A 12338-nucleotide genomic window follows, 5' to 3' on the forward strand; every position below is an offset into this window, starting at 1 on the left:
TTGGTCGCAGAGGGGAGCAGGGCTCTGTCGGTCGTGAGCCGATGCTCCTGGAGTGTGGCAAGATGAACCCAAAGTTCCATGGCCAAGCACCCTGTTCTTACCGTCTTTTTTTTCTCTGTTGAAGTCTGTGGATTTTGCTGTGTCAGTTTGTGACTGGGTTACTCCTTAATTGGTGTATCTTTTGATGTAAACATTCCAATACACCTCCAAGAGGGTCCTCCTGTCCTGGTTCAGATCCAGCCTTCATCTCAGGGTCGTCAATCTGCCCTTCCTTCATTATGGATGCATGTGGATGATTCTCTGGTGTCCGTTAAGTCTCTTCACTCCTTCTTCCATGACCATCTGGCTATAACAATGGCCTTCACACCTTATCTTTTCCTGATGCATACATTCCTCATTCACACAAACAGTCTTTTACAGAGACCTTTGAGAATACCAATAGTGTCAGTTTATTTTGGATCTCCTTAACATAGACACAATACAAGATCCTGTCTCTTACTTACTAAACCTTAAAACAAAGAAATGTACAGTACATTTAACTAGAGTGCATAATTTGTAAAATATAGGAAATCCTAGTAGACATCATAACTTATCCTAAAACAAAAGGGTGACCATAATCAGTCATAAGGATTGTTCTGGTCTGTCCCTGCCTTAACATCAATACAGACACTGGCAGTCTGTCAGATGCATTTCTACCAATGTCCCAGAGGGTCAGTCCTTTCTGCTATTCAAATGGTGTAGCTGGTAAAATGAAATCAAGACATACATTAGTACCTCTATTCTTATAGTACAATTATAAAATCCTGCTCCTACATAACCTCCATTTTTTTTGTCATGTCATGTAAATTACCTTTTGCAAAGGAGACAATCTGTCTGGTAGTCCCATCCTGGTATAAACCTCTGTTGGTTTATCCAGTCATCTGCATTGGTTCTCAACCGATTCCATACAGTGACCACGTATTACAGCAGAAATAAATCCTACTGAATCAGAAAGACCTATTTATCATGACGCCCCTGTTGATTAGCCATTATTTAGTGGTATTTTTCAGAGTTCTGTTTGTTTTTTAAATTAGATGTTTCACACTTTTGAAACTTCAGCTAGGGCTTTGGGGTGGTGTCAAATGGTTTTTAAGCTTTTAGCTAGCATCTAGCAATCTGTGGTGTAAAAAAACATAGCAGCTTCAAATTCCAAACTAGTGCTACACTGAAAGTCAGGGTGTAAGGTGGAACAAAATTTCATTTGCCTTCAGTTTGCCTGATTACATGTTCTTTACATTATTGTTGGAGTTATCAATAAGCAGTCTAAATTGCTCAACTTGGGAAATACACTAGTTTATGTAACCATGGTAGCTAACTTCAGTCCAAAATAAGACAATACATTTCTCCATATCAAAAGTGGCTATTTACCCCCTTGCTACCTTAAAATATTTTAGAAGGTTCAAATGAGGAAAGCATTTCGGATATGGTGATATGCCCATTTCATTTATTCTGCACAATACAACATTTTAGGTATAAAATTCAGCCTAGAACATGTGTACAACATGAGTATGTGTTTTACTTGAGTGGCAATTTTTTAGGCACTCACACTTACGAGTAGTGTGTGCATTCTACGCATATATACAAAAATGCATTAAAAAAGGTTGTTTAAGGTTTAAAAGTATGTTAACAAACACCCAAGGAAATTAAATTTTAAAAATCCTACCCTTAGTTATTTAGGTTACAAAGCAAATAACTTGAAAGTTGGGGAATGTCAGATTCACAGTTGTCCATGCAACCTAAATTCTTCCCCCTTGTGCATACAATCTGTGGACTAAATGAGGTAGGTGTCTTTGGGGGGCGGAAAATGTGATTAAAGATTTTCAAAATGCATGTGCACAAAGTTGCAGAATTAAGATTGCACAGGCAACTATAAATCTGGACCTTCTTAACTTTTGCATTCTTGGTTTGTAACCTAAACCATTTTCTTTTGAAGCAGTTATTTGTATTGCACTTCGCTAGGTATGTTAAAGGGAAAAATATAAAGCAGGTTGTACGGCTGTAACAATCACCATCATGGATAATCAAGAAAGTTTGAGACCTCAACCCCTCAGCAGTGCAGCAAAATTTCTACCACTTAAGAACTGACCATATTAACCGGCAGCAGCAGAAGACTGTTATCTCAAAGCAGGAGTGGGCTACAGGTGCCATGTGCAGAGTCAGTGGGGTAGATGGGGGATCCTGGTCTGATTGTCTCTACTCCCTTCCCAACTGCCCTTGGAGCTGAGGGAGCTCTTGTCTCATATGATGCCCCCAAAGGCAGGGAGATGGGGAGAGACCCAGATCATGGCCTCAGAGTCCTATGTGTAGAGCCGTGCATGGATATAAAATTTTATCCGTGTCCAATCTGCAAACATCGTCTGTGGATATCCACAGATTTGTAGGGCTCTACCCATGTGGTGTGGTTGGAGAATTAGGGGGCTTGGACAAGCTGCTTCCCTAAACAGCACTACTAGGTTGCTCTGGTAGGGCCCAGGTGTTTCTAATACACCTCTACCCCGATATAGTGTGGTAAAGCAGCGCTCTGCGGAGTGGGGCTGTGCGTTCTGGCAGATCAGCGCGTCAGTGTGTCTGGCTCTGACATGCTGCTCTGAGTGTCGTGTTAGGGTGCTGGGCTGGGGCAGAGGGTCTTGGGGGGGAGGGGGTTGGTTAGGGCGTGGGCGTCCCGGGGGGGGGGGGGGTCAGGGGACTGGGAAAGGGGGCATTGGATAGGGCATGGGAGTCCCGGGGGGGCGGGGGTCTGTCAGGGGCGGGAGTGTGGATAGGGGTCGGGGCAGTCAGGGAGCGGGGGGGTGTTGGATGGGTTGGTGGTTCAGAGGGGTCAGTCAGGGGATGGGAAGTGACTATTAATAAAGGAAATGCTCGAGGCCAAAGCATGTCCGATATAACGCGGTTTCACCTATAACGTGGTAAGATTTTTTGGCTCCTGAGGACTGCGTTATATCAGGATAGAAGTGTACGTCGTGTGCTGTGGCAGCCTGATTCATTAGAATGTCTGTGTTCTGTTAATATTTTGGCATGCAGACAGAATTTTCCTGAGGAATGCTAGTGAAAGAAGGGAAATTATTTAACTGTTTATAACTCTGCTTAAATCTAAAAGGAATTTCATGGGATTAAAGACGTGTTTCTGCCGAAGGGCTTTTCAGTTGTCAAATTGCAAAAGCCTGCTGCGAACAGTGTAGTTGTTAAAGCTTCTGGAAAAAGAGTTATAAGAATCTGATATAATGGAAAGCGTAAGGAAGCCTAAATATAGAGATTACCACCAGTACCTCCTGTAATAGTACGTGGCATTGTGCATTTTTTACACATTTTTTTTCTTCTGTTTAACTTTATGGATAGATCTAAATATTTCATTATCTCCCCTTTTAAATACTTTGAATAGACTTGATTTCCTATTTATTTGTATATTTGAGAGAATAAACAATTTTCCTTGACCCACCAATGTAGGTCAGAAAGCATAGTGATGAAGTGAGAAGTGCCAAAAGTCAAGCAGACCTGGGCCTTACAAAGGAAATTAAAACCAATAGTAAAAGGTTCTTTAGCCATATAAACAAAAAGAAAACAAGGAAGGAAGTGGGACTGCTAAACACTGAGGACATGGTGGAGATTAAAATAAGAAGTATGGCCCAACACCTAAACAAATACTTTGCCTCAGTTTTTAATAAGGATAATGAGGTGCTTGGGGGCAGTGGTAGGGTTGCTGATAGGAGCAAGGATATGGAAGTAGAAACTACCACGTTGTATGGGGAGGCTAAACTCAAAACAGCTTAAGGAGATCAAATCGAGGGGCCTGGGTAATCTCCATCCAAGAATATTACAGGAACTGGCTCATGAAATTGCTAGCCAATAGCAAGGATTTTTAATGAATCCATAGGCTTGGGTGTCATACCATGTGACTGGAGAATTACAGATAGAGTGCCTATATTTAAGAAGGGGGGTGGGGGTGGGGCTTGGGAAACTACAGGCCTGTTGGTTTGACCTCAGATGAATGCAAGGTGTTCAAACAAATTTTGAAAAAGTAATTAAAGACAGAGGTAAATGGAAATTGGGATAAAATTACAACATGGTTTTACAAATAAGTGATGCCAGACTAACCTGATCTTTCTTTGAGAAGATAACCAGTTTTTCTAAACAAAAAGAACATAAGAACAGATATACTGGGTCAGACCAAAGGCCCGTATAGCCCAGTATCCTGTCTTCCGACTGTGGCCAATGCCAGGTGCCCCAGAGGGAATGAACAGAACAGGTCATCATCAACTGATCCATTCCCTGTCACCCATTCCCAGCTTCTGGCAAACAGAAGCTAGGGATACCATCCCTGCCCATCCTGGCTAATAGCCATTGATGGGCCTATCCTCCATGAACTTATCTAGTGTGTTTTTTTTTTTTTTGAACCCTGTTATAGTCTTGGCCTTCACAACATCCTCTGGCAAAGAGATCCACAGGTTGACTGTGCATTGTATGAAGAATTTTTTCTTTTTGTTTGTTATGTTTATGTTATGTTTTCTAATGTGCATTACTTTTCATTTACCAGCATTGAATTTCATGTGCCATTTTGTTGCCCAGTCACCCAGTTTTGAGAGATCCTTTTGTAGCTCTTTGCAGTCTGCCTGGGATTTAACTATCTTGAGTAGTTTTGTATCCTCTGCAAATTTTGCCACCTCACTGTTTACCCTTCTTTCCAGATCATTTATAAATATGTTGACTAGGACTGGTCCCAGTACAGACCCCTGGGGGACACCACTGTTTCCCTCTCTCCGTTCTGAAAACTGATAATTTATTCCTAGTCTTTGTTTCCTATCTTTTAACCAGTTACCAATACATAAGCGATCTTCCCTGTTAATCCCATGACAGTTTACTTTGCTTAGGAGCCTTTGGTGAGGGACCTTGTCAAAGGCTTTCTGAAAATCTCAGTATACTACATCCATTAGATTTCCCTTGACCACATGCTTGTTGAGCCCCTCAAAGAATTCTAGTAGATTGGTGAGGCATGATTTCCTTTTACAAAAAATATGTTGACTCTTCCCCAACAAGTTATGTTCATCTATGTGTCTGACAATTTTGTTCTTTACTATAGTTTCAACCAGTTTGCCATGTAGTGAAGTCAAGCTTATCAGCCTGTAGTTGCCAGGATAACCTCTGGAGCCCTTTTTGAAAATTGGTGTCACATTACCTATCATCCAGTCATTTGGTACAGAAGCTGATTTAAATGATAGGTTTACAGACTACAGTTAATAGTTCTGCAGTTTCACATTTGAGTTCCTTCAGCACTCTTGGGTGAATACCATCTGGTCCTGGTGACTTACTGCTGTTTATCAGTTTGTTCCAAAACCACCTCTAATGACACTCATTCTGGGACAGTTCCTCAGATTTGTCACCTAAAAAGAATGGCTCAGGTTTGGGCATCTCCCTCACATCCTCAACAGTGAAGACCGATGCAAAGAATTTAGTTTCTCTGCAATGGCCTTATTGTCCTTGAGTGCTCCTTTAGCATCTCAATAGTTCAATGGCCCCACTGGTTGTTTAGCAGGTTTCCTGCTTCTGATATACTAAATTTTTGCTATTACTTTTTGAGTCTTTGGGTAGTTGTTCTTCAAATTCTTTTTTGGCCTTCGTAATTATATTTTTAAATATAATTTAAAAATTTGCCAGAGTTTATGCTCCTTTCTATTTTCCTCACTAGGATTTAACTTCTGCTTTTTAAAGGATACCTTTTTGCCTCTCACTGCTTCTTTTACTTTGTTGTTTAGCTATGGTGGCTCTTTTCTGGTTCTCTTACTACGTTTTTTAATTTGGGGTATAAATTTAAGTTGAGCCTCTATGGTGTCTTTATAAAGTTTCCATGCAGCTTGCAGGGATTTTAATTTTGGTGCTGTACCTTTTTAATTTCTGTTTAACTAACCTCCTCATTTTTGTGTAGTACCCCTTTCTGAAATTAAATGCTACAGTGTTGGGCTCTTGTGTTTTTCTGCCGCAGAGTAGGGTTCAGGGCTTGCCCCGCTCTATGTGTGGCTCTGCACGGCTCCTGGAAGCTGCAGCATGTCCCCCACTCCAGCTCCTATGCAGAGGGGCAGCTGCGGGCTCCGCATGCTGCCCCCGCCCCAAGTGCTGCCCTTACAGCTCCAATTGGTCAGCAACCGCAGCCAATGGGAGCCGCAGAGGCAGCGCCTGCAGACGGGGCAGCACACAGAGCCGCCCAGTCACGCTTCTGCTTAAGAGCCGGAGAGGGGACATATCACTGATTCCAGGAGCTGCTTCAGGTAAGCGCCACCTGGAGCCTGCACCCCTGACCCCCTCTTGAGCCCCAATTCCCTCCTCAGCCCTGATCCTCGACCCACCCTCCAAACCCCTTGGTCCCAGCCCAGAGCACCCTCCTGCACCCCAGAGCCCGCACCCCCAGCCAGAGCCTGCACGCCAACGGCTTGCCCCAGCCCAGAATCTCCTCTCGCCCCCTGAACTCCTCATTTCTCGCCCCACCCCAGAGCCCTCACCCCTTCCTGCATCCCAACCCCCAATTTTGTGAGCATTCATGGCCCGTCATACAATTTCCATACCCAGTTGTGGCCCTTGGGCTGAAGAGTTTGCCCACCCTGATTCAAGGTATCAAACTTTTATCTCTCAAAAAGAAAAGGAGTACTTCATTGGATACTGTAGCTCACAAAAAGTTATGCTCAAATAAATTGGTTAGTCTCTAAGGTGCCACAAGTACTCCTTTTCTTTTTGCGAATATAGATGAACACGGCTGCTACTCTGAAACTTTATCTCTGCATCCTGTCCTGAGGTGACATGTACCTGGTCAATATGGGGATAGTTGAAATCCCCCATTATTATTGAGTTTTATATTTTAATAGCCTCTTTAATCTCCCTGAGCATTTCACAGTCACTATCACCATCCTGGTCACCTCCACTACTCCCCTTGGAAGGCTGTTCCAGAACTTCACTCCTCTGATGGCTAGAAACTTTTGTCTAATTTCCTAACTTGTTTCAAGACTGAGTTTAATAAGTTGACGGAGGGGATGGTATAATGATAGCCTGCAGTGGCCCATCCACTATTGCTAGTACCAATTATCCCCAACAGTCTGAGATGGGACACTAGCTGGGAAGGGTTCTGAGTTAGTACAGAGAATTCTTTCCCAGGTGTCTGGCTGTTGGGTCTTGCTGACATCCTCAGAGCCTAAGCAGTTGCCATATTTGAGGTAGGGAAGGAATTTTTCCCCAGATGAGAGTGACAGGTTTTTTAACCTTCATCTGCAGCATGGGGCATGGGTCACTCACTAATTAATTTGAACTAGAGTAAATGTTGGATTCCCTGAAACTGAAGTCTTTAAATGAAGATCTGAGGACGTCAGTAACTCAGAGGTGTATGAGCTTATTACAGGAGTGAGTGTGAAAGATTCTGTGGTCTGAAATGTTCAGGTCAGATTAGATGATTACAATGGTCCGTTCTGGCTTTTAAGTCCATGTCTGTATCAGTTCTCACCATGAATTATAAACATTGCGATATAATATTGTAAATGATCTTACACTCAGACACGGAAAACTTTAAACTGTGTAAATTATAAACAAGTGTGAAAACCAGCTAGAAAATGGTTTAGTCAGGAGCAGTGCTTAAAGAAACACCATAAATTTGGGATCTGGTCATTATAGTAGTAGTTTTGGAACCCATGTCTGTCCAGGAATCCCTGTCAGTTTTTATGGCATGTACAATTGCATTTTCTTTTTAAACATTCTCTTTTACTGTATAAGATTTACACAAAGAAATAATTCAAACTGATTGTGCATTTGACGTTGAATAAAGTAAACCAATTGAAGGTACAAACAAATTTTCTCACTAAAATTTCAGTTAGTAATTTTAAATTCTAACAATGACAAGAACAAAATTATCATACAGATGCTTGATTTTTAAATTTAATGTGTATTTATGCCTTACACAGAATGGAAACCTCATTTCAAATTGCACAGGTCCCACACATTGTCACAAACAGTATTACTTTTAGAATAACTCACATGAATAAGAGGTTCATGCCAATTGTAGAGATGTGGGATCCCTTAGGGAATTAAGGAATGAAAGTACACTTTTTTTTATGTAAATCAGTGACTTGCATCAAGTTAGTAGTCACTGAAAATGTCAGTGAATTATTTCATGGCTGTGGAATTATGCTCCAAAGTGTGTGTATGGGAGGAGGGGTGTTCCTGATCCCTGGAGCTGTGAAGAAAATTACCTGTAAACCAGTGTACTTCTTGTGGATAGAAAATCTGAAACCATAGTTCTGAAAAGTGTGAACTGCTCCATTCATATCATTGTCCTATCTAAAAATGATTGATTAAATTTCAGTCTTATTAACTTTCACTGCTGATCATTGTAGTTGAAACATTCAGCTACAGCAATTAATCCTACAGTTATAAAGTGCTTCGACAGCTCCAAAAGTTTCTAAACAGTTTCTACAATGGATTGTATTAAAACTAAAATATCCAGCATATCAAAAAATGAAAATGTGGAGACAACATAAAATAAATGTAATAAAAGGAAGTACTGTACTGATTGTATGGTTCAATTTTATATTTTAAAAAAGTAGGTTAAGTAAAAGTAGTAAAGTGCAACTGAAATGAAGGTGCCAAAGAATTTCCAGTCTGCCATGTAAGAATCCTGGCATCTTGCCGCAGAACTCTAGTCCTGCTGGCTCTGGAGTGCCAAGGTCCCTTAAAATAGTGCACATCTATACTATCTAGATAAGATGAGTTTATGATCTTGGTCAGTTTAGAGGGATAGGACAATTTAGAGAGATGCACCTTACAAACCTAAATTGAGCCTTTTATTTACAGACATAGAACTATTATGGGGGAAAGTGACAGAAATATTCAGTCTTTGGGGGAGATTACAGGTATAGTAATAGTTGAGATGTCCATATCTAGCAAAAGATAAATTAGGAATTCAGACATCCCTATGCTAAATATCCATGAATAGAGTGTTAAATGACATTCCAGTCTCTGCAGAGAGGTCAAGGATGGAATCTCAATGGAGAGTAGTGCTACTCTTACCACTAGTGTCTGTCCTTCCAAATCAGGCCAGTAGCATATCAGCTAGGGGCAGCTATCGGAAAGCTTCTGGAGCAGGCGTCTACATTGTACTTGTTCTGTAGGTGAACAAAGGGCTTCGGTTTCCAGTACTGTGAATTCAGCATCGTTTGCCAATATTTAATTTGCTGTAATAGATTTTATCAAAAAATTAAGTTTGATTTTTGAAAATATCTTTTAGTTTATTAAGGTTGAAATGCTAAGCTTTGAATAACCAGGAAAACAAATATTAGTTGGCGGATATGATAGTAATAGCATTTTAATGGAATATATTTTGAACTTTTGTTTTAACAGGCTAATCCAGATCCTAACACATGCCTTGGAGTGTTTGGCCTCAGTTTGTATACCACTGAGCGAGACTTGCGTGAAGTCTTTTCCCGTTACGGACCTTTGAGTGGCGTCAATGTGGTTTATGATCAGCGGACTGGACGATCAAGAGGATTCGCTTTTGTTTATTTTGAGAGAATAGACGATTCTAAAGAGGTAAATTAATGTTGTTGCTCTTGACTGTAGTTGATTCTTATTACAGATTTGTAAAAATCTTTACAGATATTTTTATAAATTAAAGAATTTAAATGTATTTTATAAGAAAAGGAGTACTTGTGGCACCTGAGACTAACAAATCTATTTGAGCATAAGGTTTCGTGAGCTACAGCTCACTTCATCGGATGCATTGTATTTTGTGAATCTCATAAATGCTGAAAATCGCCATTTTAAATAGTACATTGGTCAAATTCATGAGAAGTAATGGTTTAGTGTTTATAAAATACTGTAATTTTATATACCAGTATACTGTTTAAGCAATGGGATTTAATTTGAAAACATTATTGGGCTTGACAGTTGTAAAGTAAAATCATTATACATCCATTAACACAACCATAACTACTCACTAATGCAAGCCTGTTTTGCCTCACTACATCTGTTACAAAATGGAAATAAAATCTTTAGAGGGCATGGATTTTTTTAAACTATTAAACTTTTTAAACATCTACCTTTAAAAAGTCACTTCTCTCTTCCCCTGAGCAGTCTCTTATCTGTCAGAATTGTGAGACACCACTGTTTTCCCTCATAGTCTTAAGCTTTTGTCTGTCACCATTGTTTTAAGGAACAAGATTTGGAAAGCTTACTTTGACTTGTCAGTATGTGCCTTTATTGGTCAGTGGGTTACTAATCAATGCAAAACACTTAAGACATACCTTGCTCCTGGGAGTGATCATTCTCCATCCATGATATGGTCAGTTGAGGAGGAAAGAATGGAAACCAAGAATCTAAATTGATTTTTGCACAAGGGGTACAGAACACCATAGAAAAGTAGTGTCTCTTTTAAAAAGAGGTGTATTGTTACTTCTTCCGAGATATGAAATTATATTGAAATTTCTAGTGGCTGTGAGGCCACCTCAGTTAAAGATACTGTATCTCCAATTTTTCTAAACAATGCTCTGTCAAAATGAAGAAAAATAGACACCACATCAGCAGTTTCAAGTGTGCAGTTAATGCCGCTTCCTTTAAACTAGTTTCTCAAATGCTGGGATGTGACACCTCCCCTACTCTCCCCACCAGGGGTTCATGAGGGGGTAGCTACCCAATTGATTGCACTCCAGGGGCTGAGAAACAGAAAACTTCCTTTGCTAAGGTAGAAGGCATTTTGATGAAGAGGAAGGGTGGGTTAGCAGTTAACGTTGGACTGAGACTTGAGAGATGTGGGTTCAGTTCCTGGTTCTGCCACCGATTTCTTGTGTAACTACAGATGAGTAATTTGCAGGTTAAGTTTCTTGATTGTAAAATGGAGAATAGCTCATGGGTGTAGAACATCAGTTTATTAATGTTTTTTGTTAAGCACTCATGGGAGAGCAATGGGAGATAGGAAGAAAGCTACCAGAGGCTGTAGCTTTTAGGAGTGAGGAAAAGAGAAGCTTCCTTTCTTTTTCTTGCAGTTACTTCACTCTGTTATTCCACAATAACTTGAAACAGTTGGATGGAAGGAGGTTGGGGAATGGGGGAAATCATCGTTATTATCAGCACCTTACTCAACACATTGCCCCCAGTCTCCAAAGTGAGGCCCAGTTTCTTCTTTTGGTGCCCATATTTGCACTTCTTTCTGGCCACAAAGTTTTGTGGGATTTTGGATTGCAGTAAGAAGTGTGATTGACGGTTGGATCCTCAATGGGAACAGTTCATATCCACAGTACTAGACCATGCTCCCTCTTGTTCGCCAGTTCGGCTGAAGTAACTGGAAGCAGAGCACTTTTTTACAAACCTTTGGGAATTACTTGCCATATGTAGAAGTCATGCATGCCAGCATGTGTCCCTTAAAGTGAATCCATGTAAACAGCTGAACTTTCTTTCCTGTTCAATATGGAGTTATGCTTTAGTCTTTCGTGAACTAGTCCAAAGTAGACAAGTGTCTCTTTGGACCATTAGCAGGTTCATGTGCATTCTGACATGTCTGAAACTTCACTAAGATTCTTTTCAGTTTTTAATGTGACCCTGCCAAAGCTGATCAGCTTTTGAGTTATTTAGTACCTGTGTTTTCTGCTACTGAGTAACTGGCTACACAGACCCTACCTTAAGCAAAATTTAAGATTTTATTTTAAAGTTTCTAGCCCTCGTGGTTATGAAGAGAATATGAAATGAGTGTAAACTGTCTCTGTGTTGTCTTCCTAAGTGTGTAGACAGTTTGAAACAGTAGGTCTAAGTATGAATTATCTTCCTGCTCAATGGAGTGTTAATTCTGGAACCTAATTATGACAGTTTGTGTCAGCCTTATTAACTATAATGATGCTGACCACGTTAGCAGAAACAGCTAGCTATTATGCTTATTTCACAATCATAAACTGTTTTCCCAGTTTTTCCAAAAGCCCCAGCTATCTCTTAACCGTTGATAGTCTCCAGCTTCCACAATGCAGTTCTGTATTTTCAGTACAAAATTCTGCAGCAGATTAAAAAACTGATAATTATGGTGCAACATTTAATTGAATTTAATGTGCTTGTATTTAATTCTGTAAAATACTCCTTCAGTGTGAAACTGCTACAGAATTTCCAGTCTTTTACCAGAGTGCTAAATTTCTGTCACGGTAGAATTTAGGTCCATCCAACATGTCTCAGAGTACACGTAACTGTCTCCATATCCTATCCAGTCTCCCTCTACTTAAGTAAAAACATCATAGGTGGTAACAACCAAACTCAACATCACTTAATAGCCCCACCCTATCATTTCTCATTAAGTA

At 40.4% G+C, this 12338-nt stretch overlaps 1 protein-coding gene across 1 annotated transcript in view; it reads left to right on the forward strand.

The window, feature by feature from the left end:
- TRA2A (transformer 2 alpha homolog) overlaps positions 1-12338 on the forward strand; it is a 53353-nt gene that overhangs the window by 28397 nt on the left and 12618 nt on the right. The window contains 1 exon segment of the mRNA XM_077811379.1: positions 9406-9594. Coding sequence (XP_077667505.1) covers positions 9406-9594 — 189 coding nt within the window.

The sequence above is a fragment of the Eretmochelys imbricata genome, chromosome 2 (genome assembly GCF_965152235.1).
Source record: "Eretmochelys imbricata isolate rEreImb1 chromosome 2, rEreImb1.hap1, whole genome shotgun sequence".
In the NCBI taxonomy this organism is placed as follows: domain Eukaryota; kingdom Metazoa; phylum Chordata; order Testudines; family Cheloniidae; genus Eretmochelys; species Eretmochelys imbricata.